At 36.7% G+C, this 23279-nt stretch overlaps 1 protein-coding gene across 2 annotated transcripts in view; it reads left to right on the forward strand.

The window, feature by feature from the left end:
* LOC138327331 (gem-associated protein 5-like) overlaps positions 1-21798 on the forward strand; it is a 252249-nt gene extending 230451 nt beyond the window's left edge. For both annotated transcript variants that reach the window (XM_069273348.1, XM_069273349.1), the window contains exons 21-27: positions 4965-5084; positions 10405-10615; positions 13195-13327; positions 13500-13702; positions 16296-16458; positions 16923-18499; positions 19267-21798. In XM_069273348.1, the coding sequence (XP_069129449.1) occupies positions 4965-5084; positions 10405-10615; positions 13195-13327; positions 13500-13702; positions 16296-16458; positions 16923-18499; positions 19267-19458 (2599 nt within the window). In that variant the 3' untranslated portion in view covers positions 19459-21798. The remainder of the gene's footprint in view (positions 1-4964; positions 5085-10404; positions 10616-13194; positions 13328-13499; positions 13703-16295; positions 16459-16922; positions 18500-19266) is intronic.
* Positions 21799-23279: the final 1481 nt, after the last annotated feature.

The raw sequence follows: 23279 nt of genomic DNA on the forward strand, positions 1-23279 counted from the left end.
TGTTTTAATAGATGTACTTTTGACTTTAACTTTGACATGCTTTGGTAAAACAATGTTTAAATAGATGTACTTTTGACTTTAACTTTGACATGCTTTGGTAAAAAAAATGATACTTTGACTTTAACTTTTGACATGTTTTGGTAACATTCCCTGTTGAAGCGTGGTGTTTGCTTTTGTCCAAAGCTGTTTAAAAGATGTACTTTTGACTTTCATAGTTACACTATAACACTGATAGTCCCTCTGTCCTGACATGTGTATCATTCTCATAGTTACACTATAACACTGATAGTCCCTCTGTCCTGACATGTGTATCATTCTCATAGTTACACTATAACACTGATAGTCCCTCTGTCCTGACATGTGTATCATTCTCATAGTTACACTATATTACACTGATAGTCCCTCTGTCCTGACATGTGTATCATTCTCATAGTTACACTATAACACTGATAGTCCCTCTGTCCTGACATGTGTATCATTCTCATAGTTACACTATAACACTGATAGTCCCTCTGTCCTGACATGTGTATCATTCTCATAGTTACACTATAACACTGATAGTCCCTCTGTCCTGACATGTGTATCATTCTCATAGTTACACTATAACACTGATAGTCCCTCTGTCCTGACATGTGTATCATTCTCATAGTTACACTATAACACTGATAGTCCCTCTGTCCTGACATGTGTATCATTCTCATAGTTACACTATCAGTCCTACACTGATAGTTACACTGATAGTCCTCTGTCCTGACATGTGTATCATTCTCATAGTTACACTATAACACTGATAGTCCCTCTGTCCTGACATGTGTATCATTCTCATAGTTACACTATAACACTGATAGTCCCTCTGTCCTGACATGTGTATCATTCTCATAGTTACACTATAACACTGATAGTCCCTCTGTCCTGACATGTGTATCATTCTCATAGTTACACTATAACACTGATAGTCCCTCTGTCCTGACATGTGTATCATTCTCATAGTTACACTATAACACTGATAGTCCCTCTGTCCTGACATGTGTATCATTCTCATAGTTACACTATAACACTGATAGTCCCTCTGTCCTGACATGTGTATCATTCTCATAGTTACACTATAACACTGATAGTCCCTCTGTCCTGACATGTGTATCATTCTCATAGTTACACTATAACACTGATAGTCCCTCTGTCCTGACATGTGTATCATTCTCATAGTTACACTATAACACTGATAGTCCCTCTGTCCTGACATGTGTATCATTCTCATAGTTACACTATAACACTGATAGTCCCTCTGTCCTGACATGTGTATCATTCTCATAGTTACACTATAACACTGATAGTCCCTCTGTCCTGACATGTGTATCATTCTCATAGTTACACTATAACACTGATAGTCCCTCTGTCCTGACATGTGTATCATTCTCATAGTTACACTATAACACTGATAGTCCCTCTGTCCTGACATGTGTATCATTCTCATAGTTACACTATAACACTGATAGTCCCTCTGTCCTGACATGTGTATCATTCTCATAGTTACACTATAACACTGATAGTCCCTCTGTCCTGACATGTGTATCATTCTCATAGTTACACTATAACACTGATAGTCCCTCTGTCCTGACATGTGTATCATTCTCATAGTTACACTATAACACTGATAGTCCCTCTGTCCTGACATGTGTATCATTCTCATAGTTACACTATAACACTGATAGTCCCTCTGTCCTGACATGTGTATCATTCTCATAGTTACACTATAACACTGATAGTCCCTCTGTCCTGACATGTGTATCATTCTCATAGTTACACTATAACACTGATAGTCCCTCTGTCCTGACATGTGTATCATTCTCATAGTTACACTATAACACTGATAGTCCCTCTGTCCTGACATGTGTATCATTCTCATAGTTACACTATAACACTGATAGTCCCTCTGTCCTGACATGTGTATCATTCTCATAGTTACACTATATTACACTGATAGTCCCTCTGTCCTGACATGTGTATCATTCTCATAGTTACACTATAACACTGATAGTCCCTCTGTCCTGACATGTGTATCATTCTCATAGTTACACTATAACACTGATAGTCCCTCTGTCCTGACATGTGTATCATTCTCATAGTTACACTATAACACTGATAGTCCCTCTGTCCTGACATGTGTATCATTCTCATAGTTACACTATAACACTGATAGTCCCTCTGTCCTGACATGTGTATCATTCTCATAGTTACACTATATTACACTGATAGTCCCTCTGTCCTGACATGTGTATCATTCTCATAGTTACACTATAACACTGATAGTCCCTCTGTCCTGACATGTGTATCATTCTCATAGTTACACTATAACACTGATAGTCCCTCTGTCCCTCTGACATGTGTATCATTCTCATAGTTACACTATAACACTGATAGTCCCTCTGTCCTGACATGTGTATCATTCTCATAGTTACACTATAACACTGATAGTCCCTCTGTCCTGACATGTGTATCATTCTCATAGTTACACTATATTACACTGATAGTCCCTCTGTCCTGACATGTGTATCATTCTCATAGTTACACTATAACACTGATAGTCCCTCTGTCCTGACATGTGTATCATTCTCATAGTTACACTATAACACTGATAGTCCCTCTGTCCTGACATGTGTATCATTCTCATAGTTACACTATAACACTGATAGTCCCTCTGTCCTGACATGTGTATCATTCTCATATTTACACTATAACACTGATAGTCCCTCTGTCCTGACATGTGTATCATTCTCATAGTTACACTATAACACTGATAGTCCCTCTGTCCTGACATGTGTATCATTCTCATAGTTACACTATAACACTGATAGTCCCTCTGTCCTGACATGTGTATCATTCTCATAGTTACACTATAACACTGATAGTCCCTCTGTCCTGACATGTGTATCATTCTCATAGTTACACTATAACACTGATAGTCCCTCTGTCCTGACATGTGTATCATTCTCATAGTTACACTATAACACTGATAGTCCCTCTGTCCTGACATGTGTATCATTCTCATAGTTACACTATAACACTGATAGTCCCTCTGTCCTGACATGTGTATCATTCTCATAGTTACACTATAACACTGATAGTCCCTCTGTCCTGACATGTGTATCATTCTCATAGTTACACTATAACACTGATAGTCCCTCTGTCCTGACATGTGTATCATTCTCATAGTTACACTATAACACTGATAGTCCCTCTGTCCTGACATGTGTATCATTCTCATAGTTACACTATAACACTGATAGTCCCTCTGTCCTGACATGTGTATCATTCTCATAGTTACACTATAACACTGATAGTCCCTCTGTCCTGACATGTGTATCATTCTCATAGTTACACTATAACACTGATAGTCCCTCTGTCCTGACATGTGTATCATTCTCATAGTTACACTATAACACTGATAGTCCCTCTGTCCTGACATGTGTATCATTCTCATAGTTACACTATAACACTGATAGTCCCTCTGTCCTGACATGTGTTCATTCTCATAGTTACACTATAACACTGATAGTCCCTCTGTCCTGACATGTGTATCATTCTCATAGTTACACTATAACACTGATAGTCCCTCTGTCCTGACATGTGTATCATTCTCATAGTTACACTATAACACTGATAGTCCCTCTGTCCTGACATGTGTATCATTCTCATAGTTACACTATAACACTGATAGTCCCTCTGTCCTGACATGTGTATCATTCTCATAGTTACACTATAACACTGATAGTCCCTCTGTCCTGACATGTGTATCATTCTCATAGTTACACTAACACTGATAGTCCCTCTGTCCTGACATGTGTATCATTCTCATAGTTACACTATAACACTGATAGTCCCTCCCTGTCCTGACATGTGTATCATTCTCATAGTTACACTATAACACTGATAGTCCCTCTGTCCTGACATGTGTATCATTCTCATAGTTTATACACTATAACACTGATAGTCCCTCTGTCCTGACATGTGTATCATTCTCATAGTTACACTATAACACTGATAGTCCCTCTGTCCTGACATGTGTATCATTCTCATAGTTACACTATAACACTGATAGTCCCTCTGTCCTGACATGTGTATCATTCTCATAGTTACACTATAACACTGATAGTCCCTCTGTCCTGACATGTGTATCATTCTCATAGTTACACTATAACACTGATAGTCCCTCTGTCCTGACATGTGTATCATTCTCATAGTTACACTATAACACTGATAGTCCCTCTGTCCTGACATGTGTATCATTCTCATAGTTACACTATAAACACTGATAGTCCCTCTGTCCTGACATGTGTATCATTCTCATAGTTACACTATAACACTGATAGTCCCTCTGTCCTGACATGTGTATCATTCTCATAGTTACACTATAACACCGATAGTCCCTCTGTCCTGACATTTGTTACACCACCTTGTAAGGACACTCCATTTTCTCAATCACAGGTGTAGTCATTAGAAATCCTTTAGAAACCTTTAATTTTACAAAGACAATAGTCTTTAGTCAGGTAAGGCTGTCTACCTTTGGCAGTTTTATAGCATTGCTAAATAATGCTTTGTATTATATAGTTTGATGAGTTGTTTTTAGCTCACCTGGCCCAAAGGGCCGGTGACCTTATGTCATGGCGTGGCTTCCATCGTCCATCTGTCAACATTTCCTTTAAATCGCTTCTAGTCATATAGTTCTGCATGGATGTAACCAAATTTGTCCACAAACATCCTTGGGGGAAGGGGAACAGAGCTTGTATAAATTTTGGCTCTGACCCCAGGGGGCAGGAGGGACGGGGCCCAATAGGCAGATAGATGTAAATTCTTTAAATTGCTACTTGTCATAGAGTTCTGCATGGAGTGTAACCAAATATTTGGCCAGAAACATCCTTGGGGGAGTTTTGTTGTCTTCTAACTATTATTGTATTATATTTTAGGGAGGCTATTGCCCTAGCCAAAGTGAGGTTGTCTCCCTTTGACCCAGTGCTGGAGGAGCTATATACACTGTGGGCACAACAACTTACCCGGGACGGAAACTACGAACAGGCAGCCAAATGGTAAAGTTACAGTGATAGAAACATAAAAAAAACATTGTAAAGTTAAAGGCCCACTACATTGTAAAGTTAAAGGCCCACAACATTGTAAAGTTAAAGGCCCACTACCTTTCTGAAATGCTTTTTACAGATGATTTCTAAAATGAGAATGTGAAACGAGATTGGTAATGTTGTAGAGTCGCAAAAGTTTACCGTTAATACTACACTCATTATCATCTCATGAAAAAATTTACTGAAATAAATAACATGTTATTTTCATAACACGTGTCGTCTTAAATACGGCATGGTAGTTGACTATATAATCACTGCACTATACGGTAAATCAGCTAAATGAATCTCCACAGTTCTCATATATTACGCAGGAAATCTTGTTTATATTTGGTGTTGTTACCCCATATTAAGCCATCGATATGTATTTTCTGATGTTATTAATGTTTTTAAGAAATCTTTAAATTTTCTCCAGAAAGGTAATGGGCCATAACATAAAATACATCATATCATCTTTTCATAAAACAAATGAAATAGTATAGATATGGTAATAAGTTTCCTTTAAAAAGATCTATTTATTAGATACTTACAGCAACAGCAACATATTAAAAAAGTCGTTTATTAACCTTAACTATTCTGTCTTTACATATCATAGTTACGTCCCTTGTGGGAAGACGCTATTTAATTGTGTTGTCATTATTTTGTAAAACCTGCATTGTTTTGTTGGTTTTTTTTAGGTCACCTGAGACGAACTCTCAAGTGACCTATTCTAATCACCTTTTGTCCGTCGTCGTGCGTCGTCCGTTGTATGTCCGTAAACAATTTACATTTTTGACTTCTTCTCCAAAACTGCTGAAGCAATTTTAATGAAATTTTACACAAACCTTCTAAGGCAAAAGGCCAATCAAAATTGCGAAATATATGGTCCCCACACCCCAGGGAGCTATGGGAGGGGCCAAAAGGGGTAAAATTGACTAAAATTTCAAAAATCTTCTTCTCCACTCACAGATGTGATGGAATTAAATACTCTTCATAGATAGAAAGGTCCTAAGGTCCTTTGTGAAATTGTGAATTATATGACCCTGGGGTCTCAGGTTTCCCCCTGGAGAGGGGGTTAAGTTTACTATAGTTTATATAGGGATAACACATTTTTGAGTATTATTTGATCATTTGTAATAGGAAATGAGTCAAATATTGTCAGAATTATCAGTATGAGATGGCCATTGAATCCTATTAACCAAATTTCCATGACTGACCCCCAGGGGCCTTAGGGGCGGGGTCATATAGGTTATAACTTCAAAAATCTTCTTCTGAAATTCTGGAAACAGTAGAATCACATACTCTGAAATTCTGGAAACAGTAGAACACATACTCATCATAGATGGAAGGGTCTTGAGGTCCTTTACAAAAATTGTGAATTATATGACCCTTGTGTCTCAGGTTTAATATAAAATTAATTAAAAATTTAAAATCCTACTTCTCCTTCATCCTTGAATGGATTTCATTTATATTTGGTGTAAAATATCATTAGGGAAGGACAATCATATTTTATATAAATGAGATAGGTCTGACCCCCTAGGGGCAGTGGGGCGGGGCCCTAAAAGGGGAAAATTTCTTAATTTAAGCTTTTAAATCCTACTCCCGCCTTCATCCTTGGATGAATTTCATCCATATTTGGTGTGAAACATGATTGGGGAAGGACAATCATATTTTATATAAATGAGATAGATCCTATCCCTAGGGGCAGAGGGGCAGGGCTCCAAATGGGCAAATTTTCTTAATTTAAGCTAGATCCTACCCCTGGCATCTTCATCCTTGGATGGATTTCATCCATATTTGGTGTGAAACATCATTGGGGAAGGACAGTCATATTTTATATAAATGAGCCTGGTCCGACCCCTAAGGGCTGAGGGATGGGGCCCCAAAAGGGCAAATTTTCTTAATTTTAGCTGGCCCACTTCCTGTTTACATGTTTCAGTCACCGATCTTCGAAAATTGGTCTATAGGGGTTTAAATTGATGCTGAACAACATGCAAACATTTTCGTAAAGATTTTGGTATTCCAAGATGGCCGCTGGCCCACTTCCTGTTTTCAGGTTTCAGTCTCCAATCTCAAGGAAAATTGGTCTATAGAGGTTTTAATTGATTCAGAAGGGGGGACTTTAGGTGCGGACAATCATATTTTATAAAGGACCGAGCTAATACTAATGGGGATAGTACGGCTGATGTCCAAAATAGAAGCTTTGCTGAAATTTAGCTTTAAGATCTGACTCCTCCTTATATTGATCCTTGAATGGGTTACAACCATATATGGATGAAGGGCTACCAAGATTGTTCAACAAATGACATTTACCTATTTCAGAAACTTACATATTCATCTAAGGAGTTCCTTGTATCGTTTACATTAATCGTTAACCAATACTTTATACTGTGACTTTGTTGTTTTGTGCAATGAGTCAGATGACCGTTAAGGCCCCTGGGCCTCTTGTTTAGTCATTTTAAAAGGAAATTTGTCAATTGTAGTCAGAATTATCCCTATGAGATGGCCATTGAATCTTAATAACAAATTTTCCATGACTGATCCCCAGGGGCCTTAGGGGCGGGGCCAAAATGGGTCAGATAGGCTAAAACTTCAAAAATCTTCTTCTGAAATTCTGGAACTGGTAGAATCAAATACTGTGCATATATATGAAAAGGTCTTAAAGTCCTTTACAAAAATTGTGAATTATATGACCCTGGGGTCTCATGTTTCCCCTTGGGGAGGGGATCAAGTTTACTTTACTTTATTTAGGAAAAACACATTTATGAACATTATTTGCCTATTTTTCATAAGAAATTAGTCAATCTGGGTTAGAATTATTAGCCTGAGATAGCATTTTAACATCATATCCATATTGGTCCTGGCCGACCCCCAGGGGCCTGAGGGGTGGAGCCAAAAGGGGTCAAAATGGATAACATTTCAAAAAAAAATTCTTCAGAATTCACAGATTCGATGGAACCAAATAATCTTCATAGATTAAAAAGTCAAATTTATAAAATCACTGACTGAGTTCAAGGGCCTGATGGGCCAATATATAGTGTTTATATGCATGCCTTTTCTGTATTTCTGTATCTGAACTCAGGTGACCGTTAAGGCCCACGGGACTCTTGTTTTGTTTTTTGGTGGTTTTTTTTTGTTGAAAACTATGACATTATGCTTGCAATCACATGACTTCACAATCAATATACCTACACACAAGAAAATAAATATCTATACCTTTAACTCTGTAAGATGTGTTATACAGAATTCAGTTCCATGTTAATATTCCTAAATAACATGAACACAATGCAGTCTCTTAGGTAGTTGGCCTAAACAAAAGACGTCCCTTCATATTTTGAGTTTACAAAATAAATCCAACCATAAAATTACTACATGTGGAATATATCTTTTAAGAAATATCACAATGATATTTGATCTTTATTTAATTCGTACAGAATTAATTAGCATCATGTATAAGAATGATTGAAATGATTGTGTCCATGCAGTACCATAAAAGACATGTACATTTCCTTATTTCTCACACACCTTCTGACGGTAATGGACTGTGCCCAGCAGTCACTGATACAGAGGATGTGAATGTAAAATCAGGGAGAGCAGGTTGTGGTTCCCCTGTAAAGTGCATGTTTTCCACTACATTTATCAGGATATAAGACTATAGCATGACAAACAGCCATGTTTACCCTGTGATTCCCTCCAGTCATTTTATAATCGGATCCTCGAACTATCCATTACATAGCTGTAATAAAGCATATCATCCGTATCTATACTCTACTATCGATGGGTTCACTTAGTCAGGGTAGAGTCAAACTATTATAGATATCCATTCATCGTTTGATGTATGTACCACCATCTGGCTCCTGTAGATCTAAATAAATTCCTGTTATTCCAGTCGTAGATACTGTTCTTAGACTCTAAATAGATTCCTGTTTTTCTTGTACCAAAATATGTATACTGTTGATATAGCCACTACATAGTAATCGGATCTCAGAAACCATACACTTGACAATAAAATTTGTACTTTCGGTCAAACCTCTAAGAGAAGGTAGCCATAAAAGCCATTTGAGATTTCAAAACTATTCAGGATAAAAATAAATACTTCACATAGAACTGTTTTCTATTTCGGAGTTAATTGTTAAATTGAGACTTCAAGTTAAGTTTTACTCAGCTATAAACTGTTCATGATTTTTTTTACAGAAGATAAAAATTACTGATAGATGTGTACTTTTGTAAGAGATTGTATGATAATACTTCTCATTTAGGAAGCTGTACAGTTGTTTGGTTTGATAACTTGGTGATTAAGATCAGTTGTAACTTATAGAAAGTCCCTTCACTTCTACAATGTAGAGTTAAACCTGTTTATAATGAACACACCTCATGGTTATAATGAAGCGTTTTTCATCGCCCCTAAAGGTTTCTAATGTCTCAGTCTGTAATATGTGTATAACAAACTATGCTTATAACAAAGTGATTTGTTGGTCCTCCATGTTAAATAGGATCTTACATGAGTGTTCATTTCATATGAAATGAACACAAATTTAAGATACTTTTTATCACATAACTCCAAATACCTACATAACACAGAATTTCATGTCAAAATATATTCTCAAAATCCAGCAAAAGCTGCCATTTTGTCCCGCCGTCCTCATAATCCTGACGTCACTTCATTTGTCCTGGCGTCATTCTATTGTTTCTGTCTGACTTCACAATGGATTTCCAGCCAATGATAATCGCTCCAGGTCATATTACACTAGTGACATGTCGCAGAAATATTACATGGACAAAATCACTGGATATCAGGCAGATTATGTGATAAAATATTATAATGATGTGTTTTACTGTAGATATATTAATAAAAAATCAGTATATCATATTTGACACCATAAGTGTTCAGGGTGTATAAATAATTAAGAAAATTAATGGGGTGGGTTAAATGGGATCAATTTAGACTTTTATACAACAATTGCACCAGGTTAACCATAAAATGAATCTGCTAAAGAAATATGTTATTCAAGTTTTCAGTTTACATTGATCAATATATCTATATCAAAACAACAAGAGGCCTTGAAAAGTCTGAAGGGGTGTTTATGGGTTGAATGCACTATAGATTCTATGCCAATTTTACAATATTTTGTTTCTTCCTGTAAGGATATATGGAGATGGCAGATGTTGTAGTGTATGACTATAATTTAATAATTATTACATTTCATTTGGTTGATGTGTCTATACCACATGGTCTGATGCAGTTAGTAAGGTTTTGACGGAGACATCTGCTAATGAAATATTGTAACTTTTACAGTCACCTAGCGATGAAGCAGGTCCAGGACGCCGCTCTGCTATTGGCAAGGAGGTACAACCAATCAAGTTTGAGGACAGCGAGCCACATCTGTCTTGTGGCAGGGGAGAAACAACAAGGCCTCTTATATGCCTACAAAGTGGCACAGCAGTACTCTCTCCAGTCTGAGTGGAAGGAAGCATACGCCTTCCTCAGGGAACAGAAGCCTTTCCAGGTACACTTTAACGACTGACAGTACGGAGATGATATAGCTGTGTAGGAGGGGGTGGTCCTTAGTGATTATGATATAGCTGTGTAGGACAGGGTGGTCCTTAGTGATTATGATATAGCTGTGTAGGAGGGGGTGGTCCTTAGTGATTATGATATAGCTGTGTAGGAGGGGGTGGTCCTTAGTGATTATGATATAGCTGTGTAGGAGGGGGTGGTCCTTAGTGATTATGATATAGCTGTGTAGGAGGGGGTGGTCCTTAGTGATTATGATATAGCTCAGTACGAGGGAGTGGTCCTTACTGATCAGACAAGTAATATTTCACCTTTCCTTGTTTTATTTGTGGCAACACACTTTGTATTTTACATTAGGGAAAGGCTATGACAGAGATGACAGAGAGACGGATGATTATGTGTAGGTATTGATCCCTTTCCTAATATACAGATGATCTTTAACTTTTATCACCCACCCACTCACACCACTGCCTTTATATTACTGTGTAATAGACATCTGGGCAGGTTGGGAAATATAACTATCTATCCAAATCCTAATCATTAAATAAAAAACAGAATGTCAGTTTCTTTATTTCTATTAAAATCTTCTGTTTCAATTATAGGTTTCATATATTTTCAATCTAATCAATAGATTACATTTGTCTACATAACCTTCAATATTATCAACAATTAGATCCTACCCAATAAGTGAATGAGCGTTTCAATACCTTCGTTAAGTGACTGAGCGTTTCCATATCTTCAGGCCTACCAATTAAATGACTGAGTGTTTCCATACCTTCAGTCCTACCAGATAAATGACTGAACATTTCCATACCTTCAGTCCTACCAATTAAATGACTGAGTGTTTCCATACCTTCAGTCCTACCAATTAAGTGACTGAGCGTTTCCATACCTTCAGTCCTACCAATTAAGTGACTGAACGTTTCCATACCTTCAGTCCTACCAATTAAGTGACTGAGTGTTTCCATACCTTTGATCCTACCAATTAAGTGACTGAGCGTTTCCATACCTTCAGTCCTACCAATTAAGTGACTAAATGTTTCCATACCTTTGATCCTACCAATTAAGTGACTGAGTGTTTCCATACCTTCAGTCCTACCAATTAAGTGACTGAGCGTTTCCATACCTTCAGTCCTACCAGATAAATGACTGAGCATTTCCATACCTTCAGTCCTACCAATTAAGTGACTGAGCATTTCCATACCTTCAGTCCTACCAGATAAATGACTGAGCATTTCCATACCTTCAGTCCTACCAATTAAGTGACTGAGCATTTCCATACCTTCAGTCCTACCAATTAAGTGACTAAATGTTTCCATACCTTTGATCCTACCAATTAAGTGACTGAGCCTTTCCATACCTTTGATCCTACCAATTAAGTGACTGAGTGTTTCCATACCTTCAGTCCTACCAATTAAGTGACTGAGTGTTTCCATACCTTCAGTCCTACCAATTAAGTGACTGAGCATTTCCATACCTTCAGTCCTACAAATTAAATGACTGAGTGTTTCCATACCTTCAGTCCTACCAATTAAGTGACTGAGTGTTTCCATACCTTCAGTCCTACCAATTAAGAGACTGAGCGTTTCCATATCTTCAGTCCTACCAATTAAGTGACTGAGTGTTTCAGTACCTTCAGTCCTACCAATTAAATGACTGAGTGTTTCCATACCTTCAGTCCTACCAATTAAGTGACTGAGCGTTTCCATACCTTCAGTCCTACCAATTAAGTGCCTGAGTGTTTCCATACCTTTGATCCTACCAATTAAGTGACTGAGTGTTTCCATACCTTCAGTCCTACCAATTAAGTGACTGAGTGTTTCCATACCTTCAGTCCTACCAATTAAGTGACTGAGCATTTCCATACCTTCAGTCCTACAAATTAAATGACTGAGTGTTTCCATACCTTCAGTCCTACCAATTAAGTGACTGAGTGTTTCCATACCTTCAGTCCTACCAATTAAGAGACTGAGCGTTTCCATACCTTCAGTCCTACCAATTAAGAGACTGAGCGTTTCCATATCTTCAGTCCTACCAATTAAGTGACTGAGTGTTTCAATACCTTCAGTCCTACCAATTAAATGACTGAGTGTTTCCATACCTTCAGTCCTACCAATTAAGTGACTGAGCATTTCCATACCTTCAGTCCTACCAATTAAGTGACTGAGCATTTCCATACCTTCAGTCCTACCAATTAAGTGACTGAGTGTTTCCATATCTTTGATCTTACCAATTAAGTGACTGAGCGTTTCCATACCTTCATTTAGGTGACTCAGCGTTTCCATACGTTTGATCCTACCAAGTAAGTGACAGAGCGATTCCATACCTTCGTTAAGTGACTGAGCGTTTCAATATCTTCAGGCCTACCAATCAAGAGACTATATAATCCAGTATAAAAGTCTAGTAAAACTTCATTGTAGTAATGGAGTATTGTTCCCAAAGCAAAATAAGGATAACTTTGATTGCACTGTTTTAAGGTTATACATTGAATGTCTACTAGTTTCCTTTTGTTTTATTGTTGTTATGATATCTATATAATTATACATAATTGTTTTACTATTTGTCCCACAGTGTGTAACCGCAGTGACTGCCATGCATGAGCTGTTGATGTGTGAAGTACAGAATGTTCCCCTCGACAGTGTCACTATAGATAAAGAAAAGTTTACTCATTGGGGGCTTGAAGGCTCAAAGGCGTTACTACCAGGTAAGCATTGGAAAATGGAGGTGGGATGGGGGAGTTGATGATAGGGTTGGAATATATCAAAGCATTATCTGTTGCTTTGTAGACTAAGGGCCATAACTCCCACTGACTTACTGTATTCAAGCAAATTCATATCAAAATATATCTTAACTCGGAATATTATCTATAATTGTAGATTTTATGTTGGATGCCAAAGAGAATGAACCGATATCACCATGGCAGCCGTACCTGATAGACGGTCACACATTTCCTCACCATGTACTTCGTATCCTCCACTCAAGCCTCGGGGTCAGCATGGATACCACCAACTTAGAGGAAATGTACAAAGCTCTTAGTGTCCTCCACGCTGGACGACAGCTCCAGACTGACCTTCTACAGGTAAGGTCAAGGTCATTTGTCATCAGCATGAATGTGATAAAATTCTAATACATTAATTGTCAAAAGTCAAGGTCACTACTTCTAAGAGTTACACTTTACTATAAATAAGTTTTGTAGTCCTTATATTAAATTCATGAAATGAAGGGCAGAAAATCTTGATATTTCTTGAAATACATTCAAGTCAAAAACAGACTAGGAGCAGAGTACTTAGTTTTGACTTAAGGCTTTTTGTATCAGGAAAAGTGGTCTGGCTTTGTTTGTAAATACATGTACTAACTTTCAAGCTAAGAAAACATCCAGATAACTTTTATATTCTATTGTATCCATGTTCACACATAACTTAGATATTCTTTTGTATTCTTTGTTAACACATTATTTAGATATTCTATTGTATTCTATTTTAATACATTACTTAGATATTCTATTGTATTCTATGTTAACACATAACTTAGATATTACAGTGGAACCTCCCAAAACCGAACCTTCTCAAAACCGATCACCTCTAGAAACTGAATATGGATGTCATGTACGGAATGAATTCACTTTATTAATAGTATATAAAACTTCCCAAAACCGATTTCTCCCAATTCCGAATAATGGACCGATTTTAAGATTGGAATAGTCAAATGTAACTAAAATACACTTCTGAAAACCGGCCTTACCTGAGCGACACCGATAGATTGCATTGAGGTCTGATCAACCGACCGTGAAATACACACTTACTTGTACCATAGTTGTTGCATGCCATGTCCTGGGGCGTGTATACAGATGTGAAGGCTATAGGTACACGGTAATTATACCCGAGATGGTGGTGTAATTATTTAATCATGTCTATTGTTTAGATATTTAACGAAGGTCTACCACGTGCATGCAGTTTGTTTACTGTAGGAAAACAAGCAGAGCTAGTAATAAAGAGAAAGTTTCGTATTCAAATTACACGTTTTGGTTTTTATTTATATATATGTAGTTGTCGGATAACATAAATTATCTGTATGAAGAAGCCGAAGCCATGTATTGTTTTAGAAAATGACTATGTCATATAATGACCGGCATCAACTGATCATCGTGTAATTAGACCATATAATTTGATTCTTGACGTAACCGGAAGCGATCGGTCGTATGTAGGTTGCAGACGAGAACATCCCCAAGAACATTCACGCAACTAACTAAACTACGTTTATAAGCGGTAACAAAGTCAAGTTTGCTGTAATCCATTCCTTTTAAACGTATGATTTTCTCTTTTGTGATAACATTCACATTAACAATCAATATCGGTCGGTTTTAACGAACACTAGGCATACATGCGGTGCACTAATGTAAAAAATGACTTCCGATCGATTAAATCCTGATTGTGATGATCGGTATTCGGTTCACTTCTCCAAACCGAACCCTCTCTAAACCGGCCGAAATTATATGCACCGACCATGATCGGTTTCGGGAGGTTCCACTGTATATTGTATTCTGTTAACACATAACTTAGATATTCTATTGTATTCTTTGTTAACACATAACTTAGATATTCTATTGTATGTTAACACAACTTAGATATTCTATTGTATTCTATGTTAACACATAACTTAGATATTCTATTGTATTCTTTGTTAACACATAACTTAGATATTCTATTGTATTCTTTGTTAACACATAACTTAGATATTCTATTGTATTCTTTGTTAACACATAACTTAGATATTCTATTGTATTCTATGTTAACACATAACTTAGATATTCTATTGTATTCTTTGTTAACACATAACTTAGATATTCTATTGTATTCTTTGTTAACACATAACTTAGATATTCTATTGTATTCTTTGTTAACACATAACTTAGATATTCTATTGTATGTTAACACATAACTTAGATATTCTATTGTATTCTTTGTTAACACATAACTTAGATATTCTATTGTATTCTTTGTTAACACATAACTTAGATATTCTATTGTATTCTTTGTTAACACATAACTTAGATATTCTATTGTATGTTAACACATAACTTAGATATTCTATTGTATTCTTTGTTAACACATAACTTAGATATTCTATTGTATTCTTTGTTAATACATAACTTAGATATTCTATTGTATTCTTTGTTAACACATAACTTAGATATTCTATCGTATTCTATGTTTACACATTACTTAGATATTCTATTGTATTCTGTTAACTCATAACTTAGATATTCTATTGTATTCTTTGTTAACACATAACTTAGATATTCTATTGTATTCTGTTAACACATAACTTAGATATTCTATTGTATTCTTTGTTAACACATAACTTAGATATTCTATTGTATGTTAACACATAACTTAGATATTCTATTGTATTCTTTGTTAACACATAACTTAGATATTCTATTGTATGTTAACACATAACTTAGATATTCTATTGTATGTTAACACATAACTTAGATATTCTATTGTATTCTATGTTAACACATAACTTAGATATTCTATTGTATTCTTTGTTAACACATAACTTAGATATTCTATTGTATTCTTTGTTAACACATAACTTAGATATTCTATTGTATTCTATGTTTACACATTACTTAGATATTATACATGTATTGTATTCTTTGTTAACAGTTACTGGGCCAGGTGAGTATGGACCTGGTGCTATGTCTGCTGTCCCTGTTGATGTCCGAGACTCCTACAGCTATATCCCACCTCCTACAGGCCATCAGCCTTCTCCACGAGGGCGGTCACTACGACCTGATGGAGCTTATCCTCCGACTCTTCCTTCCACAAGGTCAGTTACAGTTGTTTTACAAACATAGTGATATTCAACTATTTTACACTTCACCATTGAAGTAGAAGGCCATGAATACATTGTTAGCATGTCTATTCTGGCCTATCCCTTTCCCCAGTTCTCTATACAATGTATATGGAGGTAGAACATTTATGCCTCCATTACATTTCTTATTTCAAATTGTGCTCATTTTCTCAATTCTTCTATGAAATTTTCTTGTTATAAATTTGCAAAATCAACATGGTAGATAAATTAAACTAAAACCACAATCTATTTTTTCTGCTCTAGTATGTCTGTCTATTGGATTATATGTCCGATCCCATCCTGTTTTCCTTTTGTTTGGAAAATTTATGTTTTATAGACATTTCTAGTTTTCAATACATCAATGTTATTATTTCTAGTTTTCAATGCATCAATGTTATTATTTCTAGTTTTCAATACAGCAATGTTATTTATTTTTCCAGGGCCAAAGTACTTTCTGAAGTTACAACAGGAGGTGACAGCGATGAGAGTCGTGATCAGTATGGATAACCAGAGCAATGTGGACGGTGCCTCCAAAGTTCACACTATCAAACGATACATGTCGGAGATCAGGGAAGACGATAATGTATCGACAGCATATTTACGCTGTCGGGAACTTGACTGTTTGAGAGCGTATTACTACCTTGTCATATTAAACTTCCTCCGAGAAAAACTCTGTAAAACAGACAAACTAGATGAAAAGGTGGTCGTGTCTGATTCTACAGTGAAGCAAACCTCGCCTCAGTCTGGGGGTCAAAGTTCAGCGGAGGTTGTAGCCTCCCCAGACCAGACGAAGACCGATTGTGAGTCAGGAAGAGCGGAAATCTGTGATAGTAATGGAAATCCCAGTGAAAATAATGAGAACAAAAGCAATACTGCTGAGGACATATCTAACTGTACAGCAGACGGTCTAACCGATAAATTACCTTCGTTGCCTTCGCATCCACCTAGTGAAAAATGTGATAAAACTGCTCAAAGTGATGACACATCACCTAATGAAAGTGGTGAGAAATCCCCAGCAGCCTCGACCGGTCAAGGTCATGAGGAACCTGACTCTTCACAGCCTGATGGAAAGGAAGTTGCTCAAGGTCAAGGCTGTATTAACAAAGGAGCTAAGGAAAGTTCTGTAGATAAAAAACAAGATATTGATAAAAAGTGTTCAGATACTTTCAAAGACAAGAATTCCGATACAGCATTTGATGCCTGTCAGAATGAGGCTCCGACGTACCATCTGACCCTGCCCCTGTTATCCCACCTGGCGCGGGGCCTTCTATGGGACCTACAGGGGAAGAGGTTCGCCCTGACAGAGACACTCGGCTACATCCACAAAGCCATATCCCAACTCTTACTAGCCCAGAAACCTAGTACCCTTCCTGGCGGTCAGAATGAGGCTTTAGCCATCGGTGAAATGGCCGCAGTACGAGACGGACATGGTGACACACATTCAAGTGCTGACAGTGTTATCAGTAGTCGCACTCTATCAGATACTGCAGGGGCCGCTCCACTATCTCCGGAGCCTCCGAGATCTGACATAGGATCGCCAAAGAGGCGCCACAACAGTGAACCTGTGGTTGAGAGGCAGAGTACCACTGGGAGTGTCACTTGTCCGTTCCATGGCAGTGCTGGTTTTTCACGCTCTATTTCTATAGATAGTGGTGCTGCTGACGTTAATTTGCCACTTCACGAACATTTAGGTTCACTTGACCTTGACCTTGACCCTTCCTCTGACAGTGCATTTAGTATCTGTTCATCATGTGAGTGGCTCACAAAGTCACGTAAGGTTCTATGGGAGGACGAACCTCACTCTCACTCACATCACGGTGTAGAGCACCATGGCCACCATGGGAGAGGGAAGATCACCAGCATTGTCAATCCAGCCAAGTATATCAATGTTCCGGATGAATGGTACAACACAGCTGCTGACCAGAAATACTCCATGCCCTACGTTACCATGGCTATCCTCAAGGATGAACAGGAATATGTGATGCGAGAGTTGAAGAGAGGCCCTGACGCCTTACAGGTAGGTGTAAGGGTTGGCTTCCACACAGGTCAACGCTTCTGATTAGCTTGGCCTTTCCATAGTTAGCCTCACTTTCAAACATGGTACCACTGAAATATTAATTGAATATAACTTTTCTAGCTGAGTGGTATTTTCATGATTTCATAGGATATTGATAAAATCATGCAAAATATTGAGAAAACTGCTAAAATTTGATTTTCTCTTTTTTTGTTAAAATGGTGAAAATTTTGGCCTTGTAAATAACCAGTTAAACAGTATTACTAGGGTTTCATATTATTTACTTATTGGCCTATTTAAATATTATTTTACTTATATATTATTGCCTTCTTTTGAGGGCACTATATATATATATATGGTCTTATAGTGTTGTCTTGTGATGGCATAATACCCGAGCCTTCGGGTCTATACTCCGGCTCGGGTACTATGCCATCACAAGACAACACTATAAGACCATAGTGCCCTCAAAAGAAGCTAATAATGTTTTTAGTATATAACGAATTGAAAAAAATTATAAGACACACAATTATGTACCATCACCAATAATTATTTATTGAAACGAGTGCAACCAGGTATAACATTTAGAAATGTGCTGGTCGGAGGCACCTAAATACAATTTTCCAGGCAGAAATCTTTGAAAATACTCACTGCATATTTCGTAACTTGCTTAGTTCAATTTGCTATTTTGTTCTTTTGTAAATTCGTCAGCATTCAATTTTGAATTACTATAGATATACACATGTGACTTTGTTGACCTATTTTCGTTACAGATGCCATTCCCTAACCCTTTGGAATCGGTGAAGCACATACTAGAAGTCAGTGGTAAGAGTGCCTTCCTCAGCGTCACAGAGAAACACCAGTTTGCTGAGAAAGTTGTCTCCTGGGGAATGAAGTTTACAGTATCCTCACAGCAGAAGGAAGCTCTAATGGACGCAATGCATCGCACATTGATCCATGAATGAATTCTAGATTTTACTTTAAAAACGCATCTGTCAGCTTCAGGCCATTCTGTAAAATATACCGTTTATTACCAACAGAAAGTCACATTACATTGTAAATATCAGTCCTTCAACTAAATATAATTCAACAATGTTTGTAGGACATTTTGTCTCTCAAACTCTGTTGCTGAAATTGTTAAACCACATCTGACCTAGCTCAATTTCTAATTTTAGAACATATTATTAAAATAGTTTACTGAAAGGTTACATTCCTGTGGTCAACTTTATCTTGCATAATTGAACATTGTTATAGTGAACGCACTTCAAAAAGTTTTTTGTTGGCCCTTACTTTGTACCATATTTTAAAATAAACTTAAATTTTTGGATAAGTTGAAGGTTTGTGCTGTGGGCCTCTCTTTGGGGAAAACTAGGATGGAATTAATTCTTTAGGTGTGTTGGTTCTTAAAGAACAAATTGTTTTTTCTGTTGAACATTAATGAATAATTCAGTTATGTACCAACAATATATCCTGTGTCACTTTACATTTGTCAGTAATAGAATCACTCTGTTGATTAAAAACATCATACACTTTCATAGGGAAGTCTAAATCACAAATAGGTTCCAATGATTTTATTGTGTATTTTCATGTTCCTGTAAATTTTTGAAGAAATCAAAACCTCAATGTGTAACAGCGTTGATAGTGTATCTGATAGGAATGATCCAGTGAATCGTCATATGTGCATGTGGGTACGATCTAATTAATTGGTGTCCAAAATAAATATTCTGAAAAAAAGGACATTTTTAACACTTTTAAGTTTGGTTGGCATATCCATCTATCATTATTCTGTCTGCATACAATGTATTACAGAGCTACCTCCCCTGGGGGTAGGTATCCATTATTACATCATTGTTTTGTTTTTGTTTTTCCTCTCTGAAAAGTACTATGTTATGCTTGCAAACATGACATCACAACAATCAATACCTACCAAAAGGGCAGATAACTCTGTACTATCCAAATACAGAATGAAGTAACATTTTTGTTGATCAGCCATATACTATATGTCATTAATCAATCAATCCATACTCCAAGAGGTCAACTCGATTTGTGCTCTCCACTGAAGATATTCAAGCTTCATTGAAGAGTCTTTCCAGAAGCACAAAAACTACTAATTGAGTGATTGGAAGTTGTTCTTGAAGTAGAAGACAGCAAATCGAGTTTGCTTTGGGGAACTTGAGATTTCTGATAGAATTACCTTTCCTTGACAACATTGAGGAGGGCAGTCTGACATACATAGGGCATTACCAGTTATTACAAGTGTACTTAAAGTGCAGAAAAATACATCACATCTACCAAGTTGTTCATTTTCAATTATTCATTGAAGTCATCTTTAAAAGTAAACTCTACAATGCATTTTATTTAATGGATCAAACAGCATCCTTAATTTTCCAGTTAGTTTTGTGAAGAATACTTATTTTGTTATCAGTACAGGACTTTTAGTATGACTGCATACTTTTTGGGAGATTTCTTTTAAATAAGACTTTTTGTGACAGAAAAGCATAAAGAATTTTGAGACTTTTTGTGAAAAAGTTGTTTTTTGTTACGACTTCAGACTTTCTTTGAAATCAAAGCGCAGATTTTTGTTATACATTTGTATATAGCCGTACTTTAAGCTTGTTAAAGACTAACAATTTATTTTTGTTTCTTTCGTTGTTGTTTTGGCTGTACATATACAGACTTCACCTTTAAAAGGTTAAGTATCCTTGACCTACCTGTATGGTAGGTGTTTACCAGTATAATAGGGCAACATTGTTACTATATATAAACATTCCTTTCTGTTCCTGTACCTGAAAAGATACCACATAGCCGGCTATTTACTCTGATTAAAATTTCTGTGGTTTTTAACTTAAAATTAGAAAATTTCATCTTAGACGTTTTAAATTTTCATAATCTGATCTATGAAATATATATACATTTTTGTAATACAAATGTTTTTCAATATTTAGTGGATCAATATTTTTGCCATTATAGTATAATATAAAATTGTGAAAATATGTTCCCCCTGACAATACACCGCCTATATGATATATCAGACTGTTAAGAGCATTAAAATCAAACCCACAAGTGTGCCATAGTTATATTTTGTCAGAACTTTATCAACTCTCTAGAAGTTTTTGTATTATTTTGAAGAATATTAAACCTACTGATGATGAGAGTGGTACAGGATGAATGACTTGATGCCTCCAAGTGATTGTGGGTAATCTGTGTAATTACCTGTATCTAATGGACATGCTGTTGCTTAAGTGTTTTCAATAACAAGTGGTTAAAAATAAACTGCAACAATCAAATAAAACAATGGAGATGATTTGTTACTTGTTTTTTTTTTTGTGTTTTTTTTTTTTTTGTAAACGACAAAGAGATAAATGATTACATGCCTACTTAATAGGACATGAGAATGGTGACAATATTATCATTAGTCATATACGTTTATACACTCTTAGTCAACAACAAAAATATATCATCTACCAAAGACACGATACATAGATAAACAATGATATACAACACAGCAAAAGGTGACCATCAAACAAAGACCGAGGAAACAATGTCGTAGGAAGGAAAACATTCTGATAATCAGTATTATTTAATGGGCACATGCCATCCTCAGGGAGGATATGGTTAATTGTTACCAAGGACACAATCCAGCACAGCAAAAGATTGGAATAAACAATACTTCATCAAACTGAAGGATATGATGTAATATTTCAATTCTTACTGAAGTTTGACTCAATGAAACTACTTTGAAAATCCAGTTTCATTTACTCATGAACTTGGGTATCTTTTAACAGAGGTCTTCGTACAAGAAAATATTCTGGACCTTCTTTTTTCCTAAGAAGATGTAGCCACCTAACTACTTCTGTAGGCCTACTGTAGGCCTAGATCTTAAAAGTGTAGCCACCTAACTACTTCTGTAGGCCTACTGTAGGCCTACTGTAGGCCTAGATCTTAAAAGTGTAGCCACCTAACTACTACTTCTGTAGGCCTACTGTAGGCCTAGATCTTAAAAGTGTAGCCACCTAACTACTTCTGTAGGCCTACTGTAGGCCTAGATCTTAAAAGTGTAGCCACCTAACTACTTCTGTAGGCCTACTGTAGGCCTAGATCTTAAAAGTGTAGCCACCTAACTACTTCTGTAGGCCTACTGTAGGCCTAGATCTTAAAAGTGTAGCCACCTAACTACTTCTGTAGGCCTACTGTAGGCCTAGATCTTAAAAGTGTAGCCACCTAACTACTTCTGTAGGCCTACTGTAGGCCTAGATCTTAAAAGTGTAGCCACCTAACTACTTCTGTAGGCCTACTGTAGGCCTAGATCTTAAAAGTGCAAATATTAAAGATTTCAACCATTTAAATTTTAAAGACCCACTACCTATCTGAAATAGCTTTTAATTTTTAGAATTGGAATGTAAAACGAGAGATGATTTTGTAGAATCGCAAAAGTTAATAGCTTGCCATTAAATACAACATGTCATCATCTTCTGAACAATTAAATGCAAATCAATGTTAATTTTCATAATGCAGGTCGTATTATGATTCCTGCCGTCATCATAACTAACTAGCATTATTTGACTATCGCTGCGCCAGACGGTAAAACAGCCAATTGAATCTTCACATTTAACATAACATTACGGGTCAGGCAATACTACCATGTCAACAGGGGTCAGGCCAATACAAACATGTCAACAGGGGTCAGGCCAATACAAACATGTCAACAGGGGTCAGGCCAATACAACCATGTCAACAGGGGTCAGGGCAATACAACCATGTCAACAGGGGTCAGGGCAATACAACC

Source organism: Argopecten irradians, chromosome 7 (assembly GCF_041381155.1).
Source record: "Argopecten irradians isolate NY chromosome 7, Ai_NY, whole genome shotgun sequence".
NCBI lineage: Eukaryota > Metazoa > Mollusca > Bivalvia > Pectinida > Pectinidae > Argopecten > Argopecten irradians.